This window comes from Lagenorhynchus albirostris, chromosome 6, assembly GCF_949774975.1.
Source record: "Lagenorhynchus albirostris chromosome 6, mLagAlb1.1, whole genome shotgun sequence".
In the NCBI taxonomy this organism is placed as follows: domain Eukaryota; kingdom Metazoa; phylum Chordata; class Mammalia; order Artiodactyla; family Delphinidae; genus Lagenorhynchus; species Lagenorhynchus albirostris.
Window position 1 is genome coordinate 8,475,000 of NC_083100.1, and position 24,507 is coordinate 8,499,506.

Sequence of the window (24,507 nt, forward strand, 5' to 3'; positions counted from 1 at the left end):
ATGAACTTGACGCTCCATATTTGTGTTTCACACTTCTTCTGTCTCATGCCACTTTTAATTACAAAGTGCTTTGTAATCACTGATGTTTTCATTTCTTATCCCCGGTAGTTCAACTGAGTCATCACTTGCTTTCCTAACAAAATCTATTTCCTTGGCCGAACCCCATGCAACTTCTTTTAGTTCCTCTCTCTATGTACAAGAAACAAACTCAATGTTTCTTTCTAGAATCAGCTCACAAAATGGTTGAACCAAAACTGAGTTTTTTTCTCTGTTTGTGCCCCGTGAGGTTGTCTGGGGGATAACTCATAACCGCAAGAGAGTTTTTCATTTTAAGTGAAGGTTAGGGCTGCTTGACAGGTGCTGAGAAAAACCAGATCCAGGATTAGGTAAGATTCCAGGTGTTCATTCTGCCAGTTCGATGAAGCATAAGTCTTAGAGCGGCAGCCTTGGAAGGTTCTAGGGTTGTCTCCTTGGAATCCCCCCCACCCTGGCCCCGTACCCCATGGCAGCACTTGACGGCCACGCCACCCTGGGCACAGTTGGACTATACAAATCTTCTTCGGTGTCAGTACTCCTTGGCCCTATCCTACTTTTTCCCTTTCCTGGAAGGCTATGTTTCGGATGGAAGGACGTGTTGCTGCCCCCAAACCCACGTTAACTCAATATTGTCCCGATCCAGGCACTGCATAATACTTAAAGCCTTCATTTTAGAACACATTTCATGTATACAGAGAGAGCCTTTACAATTATAAAGACCAAATATAGCCATTATTTTATAATAACTTTAATGGAGTATAATCTATAAAAATATTGAATCACTTATGTTGTATACCTGAAACTAATATAATATTGTAAATCAACTCTAATTCAGTTAAAGACCTGGGTTCAAATCTCTACCCTACCAATTTCTTGCTGGGTAACCTGGGGCGAGACACTTAATGTCTCTGCTTCTCATTTCTTAACCTATAAAATGGGGAAGATGATAATGATCTTGAAGGGTTATTGTGAGGATTAAAGAAGACATGTACTCAAAGTGCCCAGCACACGGCTGGCCCACAGCAGCTGCCATACACGCCAGCTATTATTATTATTGCCTTTCATGGAAAGGGCTCAGAGATTTTCGAAATATATTTCTATGCAAGTAGATAACTTGAAAAAGTGGCAGAAAGTCCTAAAGCAGTGGTAATGCAAGTTTTGAAATATATCAGAATCACCCAAAAATAAAGATGATCAAGCTTTACCTTCAGAGACTCTGATTTTGTGGATATTGGGTAGGGTCTAAATATCTATGCTGTCAACGAACTCCCGGCTCTGACACAGACCACAAGTTTGAGAAACACTGTCCTAAATTATGTTTTCCTCCTAATTTGTGTCCTAAACAGCTATGAGGATCACCCACATGCAAACTGTATTTCAAAAACTTTTATGTGTCACAATTGTTGATGTGCAGAAGTAAAATATTTTAACTACTAAAACCCAAAATATCACATAATGAATTATTATTATTTAATGCCCATCAAATCTCAGTATTGAAAGATAACTTTAAAAAGTCATCTGACGCAAATTTACACCCAGTACTGGAACCTCTGGAGAACATTCCTAGAAATCATTTATCAATCTTCTCCTAATATAATATTGGGAAGGAGTCACTACCTTCCTCCTACACTAAGTATCATTTAAGCTTTTTCATACATCCAAAACTCAAAATTACATAAACAAGAACTTCTAAGGATGAAAATTTTAGATTATTCATAGTCTCATTTTATGGGAATAAATATTAAAGAGTATCTGTGACATTTTTCTCAACGTGTACCAAGTGGCAGACGAATGAAATACCAAAACCCACTAGCTGGGTCAAATGACTTCCCAAATTATCCATGTTAATGTCATCAAAGTAGTCCCTCTCCAAAGGGGACTGTAGCAAAAAACTCTTCCCTGCATAAACTCATTTTACAATTAACTAAATGTTAGGGACTATTTGTGGAACTTTTGCCTTGGGAACCCAGAATTGGAATTTATGACAGTTTCAAAGTATGGTAACCTGAGGCAAAAGAGCCTTCACTGCCAGCAGCCTATAGGAAAGAGAGAAGTAGGCAACTGGGCTGAAACGTTCATAACCCTTTCAAATACACCATTTAGCAAGAAGAGCCTGCTATCCAGAGATATCACCTTGCAGACACCTTAAGTGGCTACACACAGGACCTGACCATTACTGTAAGCTATTTGGGTTACAGCTCAAAATATCAACTTTATTTTTTAGCATTAAACAGAACTTTGACTCTTTTTTTCCCTGTCAAATTGTGACGGGGAAGAGCTAAATCAGACTCCATGTTCCGATCTGTTTCTTAGACTTTAACCTTTGCTTTTCGTTGCTTTGGTTATTATAAACATACCTAATGGCCTGCCTCAGGGAACCCTGCCCACCTGTGGATGGCTGCAAGAAAGAAGAAACTAACACATCCCCTCACCAAGTCTGGTCATTCCAGAAGATGCTTTGCAAGACTGATGGCCCTTTTACTTTACTTCCTCACCACCTCTCCCTCTCTGATTCTGTCAAAGAAACTGGCATCCAGACCCAGATAAGATGGTTTTCCACAGACACCGGTCTGCCGGCTTTCCGAATAAAGTCGTATTCCTTGCCTCAAGACCTTGTCTCCGATGCATTGGCCTGTCATGCGGCGAGCAAAGCGAGCTTGGACTCAGTAACAAAAAGTTTTATGAGACAAGGACAACTAAGCTAAGATGCCTTGCCATGCAAGATCTCAACTTTTAATGGAGATGTCTTGGTCCACGTTATCTGAATGACACTGTCGTGATCATGCCAGCGAAATTTATTGAGACTCTTTATATTTCAAAGCCACTGACATAATTTGTGCAAAACTCCAAAGAACTGCATCCCAAGCTTTAAACAAAAGATATATACAACCAAAAGAATGCCAGTTAAGGTCACAGTGACCTTATATTTCCTATAATTTCCTGTATTATATAATTTCCTATATTTCCTATAATTCGAGCATGAAATGAATCAATAACAAAAGTGATCCTACAGTAAAGCAGTCAAGCTTTCCCTTGTTGACATTTCTACTTCATTTAGATGCATTGTTGTGTTTTTTTTTTTAAGAGTAGATGAGGGGCTTCCGTGGTGGAGCAGTGGTTAAGAATCCACCTGCCAATGCAGGAGACACGGGTTCGAGCCCTGGTCCGGGAAGATCCCACATGCCGCGGAGCAGCTAAGCCCGTGCGCCCCAACTACTGAGCCTACACTCTAGAGCCTGCGAGCTACAACTGCTGAAGCCCGTGCGCCTAGAGCCCGTGCTCCACAACAAGAGAAGCCACTGCAGTGAGAAGCCTGCGCACCGCAATGAAGAGTAGCCCCCGCTCGCCGCAACTAGAGAAAGCCTGCGCACAGCAACAAAGACCCAACGCAGCCAAAAATAAATAAATTAATTAATTAATTAATTTTTAAAAAAAAGAGTAGATGAGATTTGATTTTAGAGACATCTTGGCTGCTCAAGATGATACATTTTAAAATATGGATTTTTTTCTAACCTAATATAAAAAACAAATCAATCACTCTATTTTTATAATATCAAACAAATTTTTTTTGGTATTTAGATATAAATCGGCTCTTTGCTATTCTGCTAATCCACAAATACCGGAGGAAGAAAGTTAAGGCTTATAACTGGGAATATAGGTCATCATTTTCAAAAATAATATTTACAGCTCTGAACCCTAGGAAAATGATCAGTTGCCCATTGTCTGAAGGGGCCAAATGCATAATGCCAGAAATGCTAAAAGATACTATTTCTGTATCCTTTTTAGATGGCTAGGTGAAAATAATAATCCAATATGGTATATTGCCAACCTAAGTTTTTATTCTTAATGCCATTTTTAATATAATTCCTTCTGAGAGACTTTTCCACTCCAAGCACTTTTCTCACCTTCTTCAAAAGCTTCTGGAAATCTCACTCTGCCCATGAAACCTTCCTATCAAGACACATAATGATATATATATAATTTTGCTTTATCAAAATTTTTTTAATCTTTATTGGAGTATAATTGCTTTACAATGGTTAGTTTCTGCTTTATGACAAAGTGAATCAGTTATACAAATACATATGTTCCCATATCTCTTCCCTCTTGCGTCTCCCTCCCTCCCACCCTCCCTATCCCACCCCTCTAGGTGGTCACAAAGCACTGAGCTGATCTCCCTGTGCTATGCGGCTGCTTCCCACTAGCTATCTATTTTACGTTTGGTAGTGTATATATGTCCATGCCACTCTCTCGCTTTGTCTCAGCTTACCCTTCCCCCTCTCCATATCCTCAAGTCCATTCTCTAGTAGGTCTGAAGACACATAATGATATTATCCAACCATTCCATTTAAAAAACAACACCTGGGCTTCCCTGGCGGAGCAGTGGTTAAGAATCTGCCTGCCAGTGCAGGGGACACGGGTTCGAGCCCTGGTCGGAAGATCCCACATGCCAGGGAGCAACTAAGCCCATGCGCTACAACTGCTGAGCCTGTGCTCTAGAGCCCGTGAGCCACAACTATTGAAGCCTGAGTGCCTACAGCCCGTGCTCCACAACACGAGAAGCCACCGCAATGAGAAGCCCGCGCACCACAACGAAGAGGAGCCCCTGCTCGCCGCAACTAGAGAAAGCCCGCACGCAGCAACAAAGACCCAACGCAGCCAAAAATAGATAAATAAATTTTTAAAAAAAGAAATAAAAATAAAAAACAACACCTGGGGCTAGAATTGAGTTGGGGGCTTGTCTGTGCCTTGTGGTCACTGCAGCCTTAGCAATGACCACAAGGCACAGAAGACACAGTGGTGACAATTAGCTATGGTGACACTGGGCCTGGGCTGGAGCCCCTGGTACAAGTGCCCTGCGGTGCTAATCTCTCATCTCCGTGGCAATATTGCATTTGCGGTTTTTCTGCCACAGACATACACTGTGCCTGCCAGACTCAATTCCACAGACATCCTGCTTAGCTATCCTCAGAAAACGCAATTAAAATCAAACTTAAAGAAGCCTCGAAAAACCTGGTCTCCTTGCTGAAATACCAAATGAAAGGTCTGTAGAAAAATACAGCCTCTTCTACTTGCACTCCCCCTCCCATGTTTATTTCGTCTGCAAAACTGGGCCACTTATCAGGGACATAACTGGTTGCCGGCAAGAAGCTATCCCCCCAAGCTGCAGGGCATGCTGGGTGAGAGGAGGTGGCAGAAACTCAGAAATCCAGGAGAAGTTTCTCACCACCTTCCTGTCCCCAATGCCTAGGAGTCCAAAGACCGACTCTGAACAAGGACTAAACGGACTCAGCCAAGAATTGGGCTTCCCTGGTGGCGCAGTGGTTAAGAATCTGCCTGCCAATGCAGGGGACAAGGGTTCGAGCTCTGGTCCGGGAAGATCCCACATGCCACGGAGCAACGAAGCCCGCACGCCACAACTACTGAAGCCCGCGAGACTAAAGCCCGTGCTCCGCAACAAGAGAATCCATCGCAATGAGAAGCCCGCGCACCACAATGAAGGGTAGCCCCCGCTCGCCACAACTAGAGAAAGCCCACGCACAGCAACGAAGACCTAACGCAGCCAAAAATAAATTAAATAAATTAATTTTAAAAAGAGAAAAAAAAAGAATTAAGGTAGTTCTCTGGGACCCAAAGGACGCAGGTTGGGTGGTGGTTTTAAAATATGACTGCAAAAAATATATATATATATATGACTGCAGGGTCTTTGACAGTTCCTTCCCATCAAGAGGTGGAATGTAAGTCTCCTTCCTTTGAATGTGGGCTGGCTTTAGGAATTTGCTTCTAATGAATAGAACACACCAGAAACAACACTGAGTTACTTCAGAGACTGGGTTAGAATAGGTGACACAGCTTCCATCCAGCCCCCTCTGGGGACATTCACCCTGGGTGGGAACCCGGCCAACAGGCCCTGAGGAAGCGTCCACGTGGGCATTCTAGTCCAGGGCCTCTGCTGAGAGCCCAGCCGAGAGCCAGCATCAGCCACCAGACCTGTGCGCGTGGAAGCCTTGGAGACGGCTCTACCCGGCTCGTCTACACCCGGGAGACACCCCGAGGGAGAATTGACTGAGCCCACAACTCCCAGACCACGCAAGATGATAGCAATAAGAATAAATGGACATGGTTGTTTTATGCCACTGAGTCTGAGGCAGCTTGCTGGGCAGCAAGAGGAAGAGAAGTAGTGAGGCAAAGGAGCATTTCTGGGGGTTGCAGGTCGAGCCCCGAGCGCCTGTCCCAACTGAGGAGCTCCAGCTGTGCTGAACGGGAGACAACCGGCCTGGACCCGCCCTGGCCAAGGCCCGGAGCCGCACTAACCCAGTAGGGAGCAGGCCTGGGCAGCCGCAGAGAGAGACCCCAGGTACGCGTGCTCCGCATAACCATGCTGGGGGCAACGCCACCTCTGGGAGCTCGAGGCTGCAGCCTGTGACCCTCGGAGCGGTCCCCACTGCTCCTCTGTGTTCAGGCCCGGACCGAGGGCATGAGTCCTGCCGCTCCTCCACGCAGGTCCCTCTGAGTTCCGGGAGGGGAGGCCCAGCTGCAGAACCAGCGGCGCAATTAGAACCGCTGAGCTGGAGGCCCGCGAGGCCACCGAGGGCGAGAAGAAACACCCAAGCGCTTCCCACCTGAAGCTACTGAAGCACGCGTGGGAATCAAATCTGCAGCCCTGCTCATCATTCAGTTGCCTGGCACACCAAGAGCTAAATAATTTACTAATGCTTCTTTTCTTTAGAAACCTTTAACTCTCTAAAAGGAAACAGAAAAACAATGGCAGGAAGCTTTGCAATCCTCTCTAATGACTGCTGTGAAAAGGGCAGATGTGTTATTTCACGTAGTAAAACTCCACCTGCTAGGAATTGAGGATTATGCCCTCAGTACTTACCAAAGGCACGAAGCACATCATATAACCCTTTGCAACAGAAGAATTTAAGCCGTTTTCATAATTTTGTATCAAACACAAAACTCCGGCAAAGAATCCCAACTGTGGCTACCAATTTCATGTTAACTAAAATTTTTCTCACCTTTCTGGAAAATGAACAGGTCTGGTAAAAATTACTAATCTTGGAAAACCATCATTTTATGCTAAAAGTGTAAGACTGGAATTCCTACTTTGAATGCAAAAAATGGAAATGCTTTGTAAGAACGAGAACTCCATATTGCTGCGGAGATAAGACCCTGTTAAAGTAGTTTAAGGTAAAAGTGAAAGATACTGAAGTAACTCTTTCCCTACCCTTGCTGCACTGTGTCTTCTAACTGTGCTGCTGCACTTGGGTCCCTCTGGCACTTGCTTGGATGCTCGTTGTTTCTCCGTGTCTTAGTTATCTGACATGCAAGACAAAGCTAACAATACCAGCCACCCTGAAAAGTGGGTCTCAAGGAACGCAGATTAAAAAGGACTACAAAGCATTTCATAAATATTTAGATTTTTAAAGCCCTCGTTTGCCAAGTCCGCGGAATTCTCTCCATTTCATTACTTAAAACTCGAGTTGGCAAAGTTGTGATTTAAAATTTTTCATCTAGATGATTTACCTTTGTTGCTTTGTCCATTCTCCTTCTGGGATGAAAGAAGTTCAGGAAAACAGGCATTCAGGAGGCAGAACTCAGGTTATCTCACATTGTGTTGGCCAGTCTGAGAAAGGGCCCCAGCGTGGTAAAAAAGAAATCTCAGGACAGGGAAGGGCGCCTCTTAATGCTGCTATAAATAACTAAGACAGTTACCGACTTCTCGATTTTTGGGTGACTCGTGACTGACAGATAAATCCTCCTCTATGCACCTCAAGAACCACTCTGTGGGTCCAACAGCCCCTAACTGGCCTCCTTCCCCCTTCAAAAACCTTCCCCACAGCTACCAAAATGTTTGACTGAAAGTGCAAATCTGAATTCATACCCTTTAACGCTGTAACTTCCGTGCTAAAACGTTAGCCTAAGGAAATTGAGAATGGGATGAAGAGAGCGTGACGCGGTAACTACAACCACAGACTCTGGCACCAGACTGCCTCCTGGGTTTAAATCTCAGCTTCCACACATCTGGCTGCATGTCTGATGGCAAGGTATTTAGCTGTTTTATTTGGGTTTTCTTAATTTAAAATATATATGTATTTATTTATTTATTTTTGGCTGCGCTGGGTCTTCGTTGCTGCGCGCGGGCTTTCTCTAGTTGCGGTGAGCGGGGGCTACTCTTGGTTGCGGTGCGCGGGCTTCTCATTGCAGTGGCTTCTCTTGTTGCGGAGCTCGGGCTCTAGGTGTGCGGGCTTCAGTAGCTGCGGCACGTGGGCTTCAATAGTTGTGGCTCGCGGGCTCTAGAGCGCAGGCTCAGTAGTTGTGGCACACGGGATTAGTTGCTCCGCGGCATGTGGGATCTTCCCGGACCAGGGCTCGAACCTGTGTCACCTGCATTGGCAGACGGATTCTTAACCACTGCGCCATGAGGGAAGTCCCTGGGTTTTCTTAATTTTTCTGGTAACAGCTTTATTGAGATGTAATTCACATATTATATACTTCACCCATTCAATGTGTACATTTCAATGGTTTTCAGTACATTCACTGAGTTGTGCAACCATCACTACAATCGGCTGGGGAACATTTTCATCCTCCCAAAAGGAAACCCTGTGCCCGTCAGCAGTCACCACCCTCCCCAGCCCTAGGCAACCACTGTCTACTCTCTGTAGATTTGCCCCCTCTGGCCCCTTCATACAAATGGAATCATACAATATGCAGCCTTCCGGGTCTGGCTTCTTTCATTTGGCATCATGCTTTCAAGATTCATCCATGTTGTAGCACAGGTCAGTAATTCACTCACTTTTACTGCCACGTAATATTCCGTTATATGGACAGACCACGTTTGGTTTATCCGTTCATCAGTCGATGGACATCTGGGTTGTTGGCACTTCTCAGCTATTTCAAACAATGCTGCTGTGAACGTTCACGTACAAGTTGCTGTGTAGACATATGTTTTCATTTCTCTTGAGTATACAGCTAGGGGTGGAACTGCTGGGACGTAGGTAATTTCTATGTTTAAACTTTGAGAAGACAACCTAGTTTTGAAGAATATTTAATGATGTGAGGAAATTCTCTCTTCATTTGATTAAAAATATTTAAAAATACACATACATATAGCTGTCTATCCTCATTTATTGTAAACATTACATACTTTGGGGTGCATGTATGTACACAAATGCATTTCTGTGCTTTCCAAATTTTCTATAAGGAATATGATCAGTTTTATAATCAGGAATAAAAAAAGAGTGTTTTTTTGTTTGTTTATTTAGAAATGTAAACATAACCATGCTATTCTTCTTCTTAAAATGGTTCAAAGGCTCCTCATTACTTATGGGACCTCATAGGAACCTTCGTGCCCTGGGCCTGCCTAATCTCTGACTCTCTCTCTCAACTCTTCTGCTCCAGCAATACTGAACGCTTCATAGTTTCCCAAACATACAGGCTCAGTGCTTTTGCACGAGCTGTTCCCTCTACCTGGAACTCCTGTCCCTCATTCTGTCTGCCTCACAGACTCCCATTTTACTGTTCAAAACTCCAACTTGCCTGAGACAACTATATCTTGGCCTTTTCTTTGTGTCCCTAATTCCTAGCACGATATTCAACCTAATATATGCGTTGAACTGAACTCCAAATATTTCCGCATAACAAGGAAAAGAAAGGAATAATGTCTATAGTTACCTGCTAGACTTCAGTGTATTTGCTTCAAAGCATGTTGAACAGGATAAAAGGTAACAACTATTTGCAAACTATAATACTAACAGCTAACAGTCAGTAACACAAGCGCTTCCATGTGTTGGGCTGTTTTAAGTAAGTTTTTCATGTATTAACTCAATCATGTTATTCCAATGAAATGGGTGCTATTATTAATATAACTAATATGATTTACTACATAAAAAATTTCTTTTAGAATCTTCACATAATTCCCATTACCTTTTTAAGGAGAAACGCTTTTTAAAAGTGTATTAAAGTCATCATAAACCAAGTTGGAAAAGTTCTCATTTCACTGAAAACTGTCCTTTTATATGGAACTCTAAGAGGGAAAAGAATTGGGTATGCAAACATAATGGTATGTGGGCAGAGGGTAGTATTGGAACAAAACCTTAAAGGATATAAAAGCAGAGAGGAGAGCTGTACTCAGCCCGACGGTGGGCGGTCTCAAGGCGAGGCTGAGGACTTGAGTACAGGCCACAGGGAGCCACTGGAGGCTTAGGAAGCTGAAGCAGGAGAAACATGCCATGAAATCCCAGGGATTTCAATTCAAAGAGTTCAATTAAGAAAAGAGTCCAGTGCTTTGGAGTTAGAACGGAAGCAGAAGGTATTATGCAGCACAGCGGCCTAAATGTCTTATTAAATTAAACAAAACAAACACCAACCTTACAATTCAAAATGCTATATTCTTGTTATGAAATAACTTTTGATACATTCTTGTTCAGAATAAAAGGAGATGAACGTCCTTAGAGACCCACGAGCTTTGGGAAATCAGCCTCCCACGGGCCGGGCGATCCGTGACATTCTTCCCCGGACAAGCTCCATTTACACCTGCTGCCTGGTCCTCTGTCCGGTCAGTGTTCCCTTTTTACTCTCAAAAGTGTCCCTATTTAAATTGGATTGTGGTGATGGCTGCACAACTCTATCCGTTTGCTAAAAATCATTAAATAATGCACTTACCATGGGTAAATTTCATAGTGTGTAAATTATACCTCAGTAAAGTTGTTTTTTATTTATTTATTTTTAACATATTTATTTATTTATTTGGCTGTGCTGGGTCTTAGTTGTGGCACTTGGGATTTTTAGTTGCAGCATGTGGGATCTTGTTCCCTGACCAGGGATCGAACCCGGGCCCCCTATATTGGGAGCACAGAGTCTTAACCACTGGACCACCAAGGAAGTTCCAACAAAGTTGTTTTTTAAAAGTCCTAATTTGAGGCTTCCCTGGTGGCGCAGTGGTTGAGAGTCCGCCTGCCGATGCAGGGGACATGGGTTCATGCCCCGGTCCGGGAAGATCCCACATGCCGCCGAGCGGCTGGGCCCGTGAGCCATGGCTGCTGAGCCTGCGCGTCCAGATCCTGTGCTCCACAACGGGAAAAAGTCCTAATTTGAGTGACAAGTTATATATGACTTGTCCATACGCCACGGCCTCAAGGCCTTAAAAGTGACTAGCTGATCTTCTGCGAAGGACAATTCTTCCAATGAGTTATTTTTCAAGAAGACAGACATTTTTTTTTTCCTACTCAGACAGCTTCTCAGCACATGACATGAAAATAGGACCCTCGCCGCGTCTCAGAGACCCAACGCCATAGAAGTCAATCCTTTACAGCAGTGGTCCCCAACCGTTTTGGCAGCAGGGACGGTTTCGTGGAAGACAATTTTTCCACGGATGGTGAGGGCGATGGTGTGGGTGGTGATGCGAGCGATGGGGAGCGGCGATGAAGCTTCACTCACTCGCCCGCCGCTCACCTCCTGCTGTGCAGCCTGGTTCCTAACAGGCCGCGGACTGGTTGGCACGCGCTCCCATTAACGCTTAATTCGCTCTTAAGTATGAAAGCAGCACGACCACAACTATCCCTGTTTGAGGACATCTAGGCCAGTGAGCTGCTCTAACACCATAGGTGGCCTTCATATGCTTCAAAAGGATACATATAATGTTAAAAGCTTCGGCGTGTTACTGGCTTTAAAAATTAAACCCAGAAACCTTTCCAACTTCAACTTTAATTCTGGAGTCCAAGGATCCTGAAGGAAAGGAAAAAAAAAACAAGGAAAAAAAAGAAAAGCACTAGATCATTAAATGCCAACAAACATTGTCAAGTTGTGGCCTTTAGGGTTAAATAACTCCACCACAGTTACGGAAATCAGAAGCAAGATGTCTTGCCACTGGTGTGATGCTGTAAAAAACAGGTTTTAGGACATTTCACCAATTCACTTATAGAAGATTCGAGAGCCCACAGCAGGAGGAAAGAAGAGAGTACTTTTATATACAGAGAAAAAATAACCCTGTACATGGTTTGAATTTTTCATGTGATTTAAACACAAGCCTGATAAGTAACCTTATTATGTTGAATACCAAAAATAATGCAGTATGGTTTAGGCATACGTGGCACTGGCAGGAATACACAATTATCGCTACGCTACCGAGAGTCTCCAGAAGAAGGAGACTCATTTCCATAAACCTCATCCAGACAAGAAAAGCAGAAAGAAGCTGTTATCTGCCTCAAATACTCCATCATGTCCAGCGTCATGACGTACATCTAGTTTGATGTGCTCCTTAAAAATAAATTATTTATCTCAAATAATGCTCATTGAGAAGGAAAAAATAATGACTCACGAAGTAAAAGAATAAGTGTCACAAGCAACGATCTTTCTCAGGACAATTTTTCTGAGTCTTCAGACAAAAATATCGACCACCTAAACCAAGAGGTTCCACTAGAAAGAAGCTCTGTCACTAAAAACTCATGTCCACTTACCTCTGAGATCCTGCCCCATCTCCCCCAGATCTGCCCATCCTTCCCCATTTCTCCCCCCAGCTCAAATCCTCATCCATGCCTCCCACCCCACCCCATCAGTCCATCCAGTGCGTTGTCTGACCCCCTGAAAAAACACTGCCAGAAAAGCAGAAAAGTCTGATATTTTAAAAAGATTTTGTAATTCCCCGACACAGCATGATGACTTCATTTCTCATGTGTCTGTTGTGGGTTGAATTGTGCCCCCTAAAAGGACATGTTGAAGCCCTAATCTCCTCATAATGTGAGGCCAGGGGAACGGGGACATTGCAGATGGAATTAGCTATTAGTGTAAGCTCTTAATCCAATATGACTGCTGTCCTTATAAGAAGAAGGGAATTTAGACACAGACACAGAGAGAAGATGGCCACGTAAAGACACAGCAGAGATCTGGAATTATTCAACCACAAGCCAATAGACAGCTGAGGCTACTGGAAGCTGGAAAAGGCAAAGAAGCATCTTCCCCTAGAAGCTTCGGAGAGAGCACGCCCCTGCCGATACCCTGATTTCAGACTTCTGGCCTCCTAAACTGTGGGACAATAAATTTCTGTCCTAAACCACCCGGTCTGTGGTCCTTTGTTATCGCAGCTGCAGGAAACTAATAGTGTGCTCCAGCTCAAGGCTCTCTGTGCTCAACCATATAGAAAAGAATCTCAGGAAAGGACTGCTAGATTGGCCAACATAAACGAAGACGTCTTAAAAAACAAAACAAAATAAAATACTTGGGTATCCCTAGACACACTGCAGTGAAATTATACAATCTTAAAGGCCAGAGAAAAAAGACAGACCACGTACAAAGAACAGCAATTAGACTGACGGCCAACTTCAAAATTGCAACAGTGGGAGCCAGGAGATGAAATAAAGATACCTTCAATGTCCCAAAAGAAAGTAACTGTCGGTTCCAATAAAGATGTTAAAAAGAAAAAAAAAAAAAAGAAAACAACTGTCAGGACTTCCTGGCAGTCCAGTGGTTAAGACTCCGCACTCCCACTGCAAGGGGCAAATAGTCTGATGGTAATATAGTACACAATCAGGTAACCAAATATATACCAAGTAAGTGAGAATTTTAACACAAATCAAAATATTCATAGCCAGTGATTGTGTAAAGCAGCATAGTTTTTTTTCAGGCTACTAATTTTCATTGTAATTGAATAAGTTATTGTTTCAATACCACAGAAGTATACACAGAATGATTTAAGAGGTTAGTATGTTTTAAAATATTTTGTCAGCTCTGGGCTAACAAGTCTTGGTGCAACAACAAAAAAGCACACTTTATAGCACAAGAAAAGTTGGTTAAAGCAAATTACCTGTACATTCTTTTCAAATACAACAAAACATAAGCAAATTTTAGCCTTTTTACAGCATCATTCAGAAAGCACCAATGTATACAAGGTGAGACTGCCATGCTGCCCAGGATCTGGGACAAGGTTCGGAGGTGGTCACTTACCTGGAAAAGCTCTTTAAACGAGGGGTGGACCATGGGATTGGGAACAAAAGGCAGGGCATAGAAAGGGAGAAACTCCGTGGTCTGGCTCAGCGCTGCCCCTTTGGTCTCCAGGTAGGTTTTGAAATAAGAAATCCTTTCATCCAGTTCCTCTTTGTCCTGCGAGGAAGGGAGGATGCTCGTTTGAGATCTCCTGCTTGACGCCAGCTCACGTGTTCACCTGTCCTCTCTCCGAGGCTCCTTCAGTTCCAGCCACGTCGCTGGCATCCTCCCCGTCTGGCCCAGCCTGCGTGCCGTCACCAGTCATCCTAACATCACCCCTATTTCGCCCCTTCGTGAAACTGTCAGGAATATCAGAGAACTAGATATATGATACACACAGTTCAAATGCTGCCTTTTCAATCTATCGTTACCATTTTCTCATATCCTTAAAATTCTTCATAAACATCATTCTTAATGGCAGGACAAAACCTCATCTCGTGGGTCTATCATAATTTATTTAGCCAATTCCCCCATTATTAGATATGCACGTTGTTTTCATAGCTCAGATATCAGAAATAACTATTTGTCTGCATTGCTGTGATTTCCTTACGAGAGGTTTTTAAGGGTGAACAGTTACTGTTTTTAACATGGAACGCTTCACGAATGTGCATGTCATCCTTGTGCAGGGCCATGCTAATCTTCTCTGTGTCGTTCCAATTTTTTTTTTTTTTAGTATATGTGCTGCCAAAGAGAGCGCTTAAAGGTGAATAGTTTTTTGAAACGGAAGTTTTCCGTATCATCATTCCTTTCCTTTATTAGGCTAACTAAGAAGTGATCCTGCCTGCTTCGCTGCTTCCAGGTGTAATCCCAGGCAAGTCGGGTCCCCCGCCAGGGTTTCCATTTTCTCCTGGGCCTCAACGAGAAGGTCCACCCTGGCCTCGCCTGTTACGTCCCTCACAGCCTCATACACAGGCCAATTTTTCTCATCAGTGCATCTCACTTCACCTACACCGTGAAGCCCACTGGACTTAAAAAATTTATTGATCTTTTTATCTTACAGAAAAATGGAAAAATTAGAAAAGAAAAATAAATACAAAGAAAATGAGAAGTCTCCCACAACGGCACCCACAGGAGTCCTATCTTAAGGAACAGCCTTCCAAGAATGGCTACCACAATGTGCTGTAAAGCTGCTCCTCTACCACTGAGCCTTCCTGTGGCCCCCTGACATTTAATAAGTTAACACAGGTCCTGGGGGCAGTAGCCAAGGCGTGGAGAAGCCACGAAACAAATGTGCGTGGTCCGATGTCAGCCTGGCCTGCTCCCCTTCTGTCATTCTCTCCGTGCCCCAAGGTTCACCTGCAGAGAAGTTTGCAGCTGCTCCCCTCTCCCCTTCACAGCTCCAGTCCCACACCTGCAGGAAAAGACTGCAGAAGCTAAATTCAACTTATCACTCAAATGAACTTTCACAGACGGGCATACCATTTTCCCACTGTTTAAGCTTAAATTTATCTTCTAATATATGGTCGAAAATGTGGTCTAAACACGTATTTTCTTAGACATACATGTCGCGGTGTTCAGGAAAATGATGTAGCTTTCATTACAGAAGTGATTAACTTTCCATGCAAATTAGAAAATAAACTGCTGGGAATGAGACAGAAAATCATTCATCAGGATGTAAGACACCTACTCCTTGGAAGCAATATGATAAAATGGCCACAAAACTAAATTAATCCTCATTTGCAAAACATAACACATTCTCCTTTAACACACCATTTGGACCAACCCACGCCATAAGGTGAACCTACAGGTCTCCCTGTGGAGTGTTTCAGAAGATAGATGGCAAAATGGATGTGTAGGTAGAATTCCAACTTCTGGGCGAGGGAGTCGCCAGCCCGGATGGAACTGGGAATGTGCCCCTCCCACAAATCGAAGAACACCTTCTGGTCTCCACTGTCAAACGCAGCAAGGAGGTCCTTCTGTGGAGAAGACATCAGAGTGAAGCCTGATCATAGGGGTGCCCCTTCTCTCAACACCCCGAATCCTCACACCCTCCCACTACCTTGGATACCGGTATACTCCATCGTTTCAGTGTGAGCAAAATTAAGTCTCCTTTTCAGAGGTAAGGGATAGGAAATAGAGACCCAGAGGGCTTCAAACTGCCTAGGCTGCAGACCGACCTGGATTTCCACTGCTCTGCAACGTCAAATCTGAGCATTCTAAAGAACAGACACAACGTTTAAGGTCTCTGAGATGGAAGGAATCAGTCACAGGCCAAAGACTGAGCCCAGAGACTCACAGGCAAGTGAATAAACTGAGGTCGCCCTTTGGACTTGCTGACCCACTGCACGCAACTGGTGAGAACAGGCCAGACCCAGAGCCCAGCCAGACCTCAGTGGAACAACCTCATACCGATGGCAAGTTGCTGACACCACAACTGCCAAGTCCCTGAGCGCCTGGGAGCTCAGCCACACGGAACAGTCGATCCCAGGCCTGGGAGGTGGGTGCTGTCACGTGCCTGCTGTTGCTAGAAGCATGTCTGGCGGAGGGGGCAGTGTGGGAAGCAACCACAGAGCCCAACACATGCAGGTAGTGACTGCCCGGGCCCTCCCGTTCCAGGAACAAGGAAGCCTGGGCTGGAGATGGAGGAGGGCGCACAGGCCCGGCACCAACCCGACCTCGGAGCTGTGCCCGTCTGACTATGTGGGGCAGAGACAGCTTCCCGACTCGCCATGCAATAGCTGAAACAGAGAATTCTGGAGAAAGGTGGTGGCAGTTCCCATGTCACCTGTCTCACAGGAAAAACGACAACTGATCCATCACAAATAGCTGCTGCGTAATTCTGCAGATTTAGGTATAAGGCAGAATCACAAGAACTTCCTGTGACTCATGTTGTTTTCCTTTTTGTATCAAATGCCCAAGATCCTCAGACCTACATTTTGTGCTCAACTGCAAAAGCTTTTCTTGGAGTGCATTTTCTATAGAATCACCAGTTCCCCAACCCATCACCACCACTATTTACCACCATTATTTGATCATTGTTGTTTTATACTTTTTTTAATGGTTTTACATTTTTTCTGTAAAACTGTCTTTTTTTTTAAGGTTACACATTTTATTTGTTTAGAATCAAACTTTTTAACATTATAAAATAGAAATGTACAGAGAACAATGTTACATTGTTTGGTCATCCTTAAGCCAAAGACATTCACTGATAAGGAATCTTCCACTGTGAATCTTACAAAAATGTTCTCTATGTCACGTGACCGAGAACAGCTGTCTCTGAATATTACCTTAGTCTGGAAGGGATTGGCATACATTTGAAAGAAACTCAGAATGTTTCAAAATAAGCCCTATAGTGAAATTCTACCTCTTCAAAACTGGCCTCTTTCTGTCTCTCAGCCCTGGAAACAGCAAAGGACAGCTGGTCAGCAACTGCAGGCAGGGCGGGTAGCAAAGGAAAGCAGAGGCAGCTAAGCACCGCCACCTCTGGAAGAACCTGGGGGAACCTGGCCAGAAGCTCCCCTTTTCTCGTCACTGACGGATGCAAAGGTGGAGGGGAGCCTCCCAAGGGTGTGCTGCTGGGGCCCGGCCCCGCCCCAGGCTCACCTCGGCTGAGCTCTGAGCGAACCCCGCGAGCCACTCTGGGGAGGACTGTCCTGCGAGAGGTCCAGGGACTGTGTGAGTGAGGTGACCGCAGACTCTCGTGGGTATTTTAAAGCCTGGAGTCAAGGTACTTTCTTAACATGGTTGGCAAAGGAGGTCTATGTGCCCAATGGCCCATCTACACTTTATTCTAAACTCTACCTTTGTAGACCTGGGACTATAAACCTTTGCCGTGCCACTATACTCCCAATTTATGAATCATATTCTGTACCTGGAAATGGTCCCTGCGTTTAAAGTAATATCTACACATAAAGCAATCCAGTGTTACAACTCATAGGGTCACAAAATATTAACTTCTCAAACATAAACCATGATCACAGCCAGCATTATGAAGATCAGAAAATTTACACACCACCAATAATCACCTATAAACACACACACACACACACACACACACACACACACACACATACACACACACACACTCTTACAGAACTGTGCTTAGGGAAACTCTCCCTTTGCTGAGTGCCAACTTCACAAATGTCCCTAAGTCACTGCTCCAGGTATTTTTGTTTGGGAAATCTGTAATGGCAGGACACAGCTGTTCGTTGAATGAGCAGAAAAGACAGGCTTCTCACAATCAGAAAGTTTCAAGGTCTTTCAAGTTAAGTACAGCCTCTGTTTCCATGTATAGTAATGACTAGATTCTTGTTTCACGTTCTGAAAAGTTTGCTCCAGGGTTGGGAGGTATCATCAGGCTGCCCGATGCATCACTGACAGAAGAGCCTGTGTCTGAAGTGGTGGAAACTCAGAATCCAGGTGCGTGAGGACTGCAGGGGCACTGGGTCGGGGGCCATTGCGATGGTGCCCCCGCTCAATGATACCCTGTGTCAGGCCACTGGGGAGTCGGGCTGTGGCCTGACCTCCAGCTACTCAGTGGGACTCTCAAACAGTCTCATATTTTTCTTAGAAGTATGTATATTGAAACAAATAAAATTATTAAAATAATAAAATCATGCAAAGCTGAAATACGCTGCCTCAGGAAACGGTATGTTCTCTTGTCACTGGATGTATTCACGGTGAATCAATCACTTACCTAGGATGTTACGAATGGGATGGAGCATCAAATAATGGTTGAAATGAGGACTTTTAAGATCCTGTCTAACCCTGAGAGTTGAGGACCATGTAATATGTGCCCTTTGCAGCCCACTGCCACAGGCTCACCGCTGCCCAGGCCTTGCTTTGAAAGGATGCTGCCTTGCATATGGCTCTCGCTCCCTGTCCCCTCCGACCTCCCCAACCTAGCAGGCAAGCACCATGAGGGCAGAGATTTTGTTTTGTTTTGTTCGTTGCTGTGTCTCCAGTACCTGGAATTCATCACCTAAAACTCCTCAGAATGGGGACCACATTAGTCTTAGTTTCTAAGCATTGCACGGTTTCTTCTTGCCAAGAAATGTATGTAAAAGATCTTATGTTGCCACCCATTTCCTAGGATACAGAGATTTGAAAATGACATGACTCATTTATCCATAAACATCTGCACAGTCTAAGAGTCACTGTGCCCAGGTCCCCAGAAATATTCCAACATTCTCTAGTGGCAGCATTTCTTACAAATTTGGAGCACCTTGATTATCTACAGAAATCAAAAAAAGTAAAATGTTACCTGGATTATCGATGATTTGGAGTCCCTTAAAGAGCCACATGCTGATTTAGGTAACGGTTTTCCTTTTATTTTGCATTCTTTTGAAAATGTTTTCAAGGTGTCTTCAAATTCGGCAAAATCTAAATACTATTTAAAAAAGCGCATAAATGTATATATATTTCTCTGTTTTAACATCAACAAAGTAACCATCTTTGATGTAATTGTACCAGCTCAATATTATCACAAAATTTATAATGGGGTTAATGAACTGTCATCTTTGGGAGAAGTAATTTGGGATCCAGCTTAGAATTTACTTACTGATACACACACTAAAAAACTAGAAAGACAGTATCATAGAAAACATTTATTTACAGAAAATAAATTTGTTTTTAGAAGGAAAATGTGAGCTGCATTATAATTTATTTTTTAATTTTGGCCCCGTCGCACGGCTTGCGGGATCTCAGTTCCCCAACCAGGGATCGAACCCATGCCCTCGGCAGTGAAAGTGCAGAGTCTTAACCACTGGGCCACCAGGGAATTCCCTTATTATAATTATTAATAGAAAATAAGATGATATGTGCAGCAGCCTGAAAAAGGCAAAAGTGATCAAAGGACCTGATGGCTTTGGGTCTAGTAGGTCTCTGGGAATTTGTTACTTGAAACAGAGGGATTAGAGGTAATGCTTGCCCCTAAGAACAAAAGGTAAGTCATTAAAAGATGGGCAAAGTCATCAGCCACCTTCAAACACTAATGATCCCCACCCCACCCCATCTTGAAACGCCCCTCTGCCTTGTGTTAGTGATATGCATTACTTCTACTCCTGCTCTCCACACTTCTCTGCCCTTCTTTACAGTTTGTGTCAGTCGTAACTTTCTGTTTCCACCTCCTCTAACTGTGGCTATTTCTCCAGGCCCTATCCACAATCCTCTGCTGTGACAGCTTTGAAAATTTATTCATGATCACAGCAAATTCCAAAGCTGCATTCCCAGGGTGGATGCCGTATCCTTGCTCCATGGCCATGTCTCTCAATGCCTACTGGACAGTTCAACCACCCAGTAAAACAGTAGCAACCACTTCTTTAGCACCAACTCCATGCCAGCCCCTACTACAGGCAGCAGAGAATACCAAAAAGCATAAGATGTGGGTCTTATCCTTCAAAAGCTTTCGGCGTAGGACACCTAAATGTCCATTAATAGGCAACAAGTTAAATAGATGATGATGCAGCCACTCAGTGAAATACCTACGGCATTCAGAAGTATGAGGCAGATCACGGGAAGAGGTTCATACTGTACTACTGTTGACAGATGAAAGGCAAGCTGCAGAACAATGTGTGTGGTATCATCCCATTTTGTAAAACAAACTATAGTCGCGTGAATACATTTTGAATACTCATAGAAAAAAGTCTGGAAAGGTGATATACTAAGCCATTAACAGTGGTCACTGCAGGAGGGAAATTCACTGTTTATACTTCTATACTGTTTGAATCTGTTACCATGAGCATGTGCTGCCTTTATTACTTTCTTTAAAGGAATTCTAAAAAGTAGCTTTACAATTTTAGTTTAGTTATGAAAACAAAATATAAATACATGGAAAATTATAAAAAGGAAAACAGATAACTGTAATGTAATGATAGAAACATTACAAGGCATTACAGAATTTCCTGCATTGTAAAATAGAAGTTTTACAAGTTTTCAAGATCTTTTTCTGTGACCTGTGTTTTGTAAAACATACCTCTTTCACTAGTCCAAGTAATTCTGATTCATGAGCCAGAATGTCCCCCATATTGAACCGTTACTGTTAATTCTCACAGCAAAAATCTCTACAAGGCAAAAACATAAGACAAAGGCTATCATTCCAACTATCTGTAAAATAACAAAAAGATAGCTGTAGTGGGCAGAATAATGGCCCCCATGTCCTAATCCCCAGAACCTGTGAAAATATTAGGTTGCATAGAAGGGGTAGATTAAGGCTACAGCTGGAATTAAGGTTGCTGATCAGCTGACCTTAAAATAGGGAGAGTAGCCTGGATTATCTGGGGGACCCAACATAACCACAGGGGTCCTCATCAGGGAAAGAGGGAAGCAGGAAGGTTAGCGTCAGAGTGACGCAGTGGGGGAAAGACTCAACCCGCCGTTGCTGGCCTTGAAGATGGAGGAAGGGCCGGGAGCCAAGGAATGTGGGCGGCTTCTAGAACCTGCGAAAGGTAGTCAACTGACTCTCCTCTGGAGCATCCAGAGAGGAACAAGCCCTGCCAACACCTTGAGTTTAGTCCTGTGAGACCCATTTCAGCCTTCTGACCTCCAGAACTGTAAGACGATAAATCTGCGTTGTTTTAAGCCACTAAATTTATGGTAATTTATTACAGTAGCACTAGGAAATACAGTGGCTAAAGTCAAAAGTAATTCGCTCTTCTATGACAACTACTTAAAATGAACGTGATCAAGGACTGGAGCGTGGTATAAATGAGACAGTCAAGGATTGCTGGTGAGAGGCAGGAAGATTATTTTTCTTATTTAGAGTTTTCTAAAGTGCTATCACGTGGTATGTGTAATTCAAACAGTCAAGAGCATAAAGTGTATTTAGAACAAAATAGAGTGTAATGATAAAGTCAATTCATTTACTTTAAGAAAGGATACGCACTAGAATTAGTCTCATGGAAAAAACACAGAGTCACTAATCCCTCGCTCTGCTTCCAAGTAAAAAACATTAAACCCAGAAATAGAGTCACAGATGTAGAAAACAAACTTATGGTTACCAGGAGGGAAAGTGGGGGGACGGATAAACTGGAAGATTGGGATTGATATATACACAATACTATATGTAAAATATATAACTAATAAGGATCTACTGAATAGCACAGGGAACTCTACTCAATACTCTGTAATGACTTATATGGGAAAAGAATCTTAAAAAAGAGTGGATACATGCATATGTATAACTGATTCACTTTGCTGTATGAAACTGAAACTAACACACTGTAAATCAACTATACTCCAATAAAAAAATACAAAATAAAAAGTTTCTAAAAAATGCAAAAAAAAAATTAAACAGTCACAAAAAGATATCAGGTACTACTTAAAAGAAATCTTTTTTTTTTTTTTTTTTGCGGTACGTAGGCCTCTCACTGTTGCTGCCTCTCCCGTTGCGGAGCACAGGCTCTGGACGCGCAGGCTCAGTGGCCATGGCACGCGGGATCCTCCCGGACCAGGGCACGAACTCGTGTCCCCTGCATCGGCAGGCGGACTCTCAACCACTGCGCCACCAGGGAAGCCCCAGAAGAAACCTTTAATGTCACCCGAAGTCCACAGTCATTCGGCCTTACACTACCGGAAGAGGAGGTGGTGTGCATTTACACAACTGTTAACACAAGGTTCATACACCAGAGAATTTATTAGGTCAGTTTTTTAAAAATTAAGTGCAAGAATGTCCAACATCTTTTATATTTTCAAAACACTTAAATAAATAAAACGTCATGAACTTTTTAAAAGTAATTCTTTCTTCTCTTCCTGCCACCCCTCCCCAAGGTGTACCCAAAGCAGCCATTCCCTGGACCCCACTCCCAGTCTCCTCCCCGCGGCTGGTTGCCCATAACCTCAGAGGAATTACAAAGCCTGGGCTCTAATGCTAACTCTGCCATTCACTGGCACCTGATCTGGGGCACATCACTGGAACCTGTTTCTATCTGTAAAATAAAATGGAGAATTTATCAGATCTCTTCTAGTTCTAAGAATGCATGATTTGGGACTTCCCTGGGGGTCCAGTGGTTAAGACTGCACGCTCCCAATGCAGGGGGCCCAGGTTCGATCCCTGGTCAGGGAACTAGATCCCATGTGCATGCTGCAACTAAGAGACTAAGAGTTCACGTGCCACAACTAAGGAGCCCTTGAGCCGCAACTAAGAGCCAGTACAACCAAATAAATAAATAAATATTAAAAAAAAAAAAAGAATGCGTGATTCTGTAACCTTACATTTTTCTGCCCATAACAGTGCATTCAGTTTGAAATATTTGAACACAAGTCCAGAAGACGAAATTTAGAAATCTCCCCCTTTTCATTCTCTCTGTCTCCCCATCGCTGTCTCGTGCCTTTGTCTCTCCCAAGGTCCCTCCACACCACCTCCCATCACCTCCCTCTCCACCTCACTCCAATGTCTAAGCTACAACAAGGGATCTTTCCCCTCCTGTTCTCGACCCTCCCGTGGTTCCACCTCTAGATGAAGGCCAGGCTCCTTCGGCCCAGCTCTCATCTCAAAGTCTACACCACTTGGCCTCTAACACTCTTCCTTTTGCTCCATAGGCTTGAGCCACATGGGCCACCGTGCGGTTCCAGCGCACACCCGCTGGACCCGCCCTGCACATGCCTGCCCTCCCTGAGGGCTCTGCTTTCACTGCCCCCTCTGCCTCGTGGGCCCTCCTCCAGGCATCCACATCCCACTCACGTCTCTGCTTCAAAGTCACCCCCTCAGAGCCTTGCCCTGACCACCCTCTCTAAGGAGCCAGCCCTCGGTCACTTCCTACCCTTTCTGCTGCTTTACGTTTCTCAGCAGCACTAAGCACCCCCTGACAGGAACATCCTTCCATTAACATATCTGCTCACTGTCGCTCCCACCCCGGGGTACAGATTCCACGAGGAAGACACGCGTTCACTTGGCATCCCCAGTGACTGGACCAGTGCCTGGCACACTGTGGGTGCTCAAAATTACTTATTGAGCGAATGGAAAGAATTTCAGATATGAAGAAAATACGGCAAGGAAGGAGACAGAGCACGGAGGAGAGGAGTCTGGGGACATTTTAGAAAGGGTGGTCGGGGGACTTCCCTGGTGGTTCAGTGGTAAAGAATCTGCCTAACAATGCAGGGGAGGTGGGTTCGATCCCTGGTCAGGGAAGATCCCACATGCCGCAGAGCAACTAAGCCCTGCGCCACAACTGCCGAGCCTGCGCTCTAGAGCCAGCGAGCCACAACTACTGAGCCTGTGTGCCACAACTACTGAAGTCCACGCGCTGCAACTACTGAAGACCGTGTGCCTAGAGCCCGTGCTCCGCAACAAGAGAAGGCACCGCAATGAGAAGCCCACGCACCGCAACGAGGAGTAGCCCCTGCTAACCGCAACTTGAGAAAGCCCGCGTGCAGCAACGAAGCCCCAATGCAGCCCAAATATAAAAAGAAAAAAAAAGAAAGGGTGGTCAGAGGAGGCCTCCCTGGGAACAGGAGTGGTGAGCAGAGATGTGAGAGAGCAGGCACTTCCCAGACCTGCGCAGACGGATTTGCAAGTGCTAAGGCTGCAGGTGCTGGGGCAGGGGTGCCGCTAGGGCA

General features: G+C 44.1%; 1 protein-coding gene and 1 non-coding gene across 14 annotated transcripts in view; both read right to left on the reverse strand.

The window, feature by feature from the left end:
* Positions 1 to 24,507, reverse strand: part of ARMC9 (armadillo repeat containing 9) — a 137,286-nt gene that overhangs the window by 108,301 nt on the left and 4,478 nt on the right. For 11 of the 13 annotated variants that reach the window (XR_009541021.1, XR_009541019.1, XR_009541020.1 and 8 more), the window contains exons 2-7: positions 20,927 to 21,014; positions 19,217 to 19,342; positions 15,759 to 15,929; positions 13,975 to 14,130; positions 11,668 to 11,760; positions 7,561 to 7,585 (exon numbers count right to left, since the gene is read on the reverse strand). Coding sequence is in view for 9 of the 13 variants with exons in the window: in XM_060151869.1 (XP_060007852.1) it covers positions 7,561 to 7,585; positions 11,668 to 11,760; positions 13,975 to 14,130; positions 15,759 to 15,929; positions 19,217 to 19,342; positions 20,927 to 20,977 (622 nt within the window). In the remaining 4 variants the exon portion in view is untranslated. Of the gene's footprint in view, positions 1 to 7,560; positions 7,586 to 11,667; positions 11,761 to 13,974; positions 14,131 to 15,723; positions 15,930 to 19,216; positions 19,343 to 20,926; positions 21,015 to 24,507 lie in introns of those variants that run through there. The other 2 variants (XM_060151876.1, XM_060151875.1) reach the window with 2 other exon arrangements.
* LOC132522555 (U6 spliceosomal RNA) lies at positions 14,595 to 14,702 on the reverse strand. The gene has a single exon (XR_009541292.1). It is a non-coding gene; the product is annotated as a U6 spliceosomal RNA (small nuclear RNA).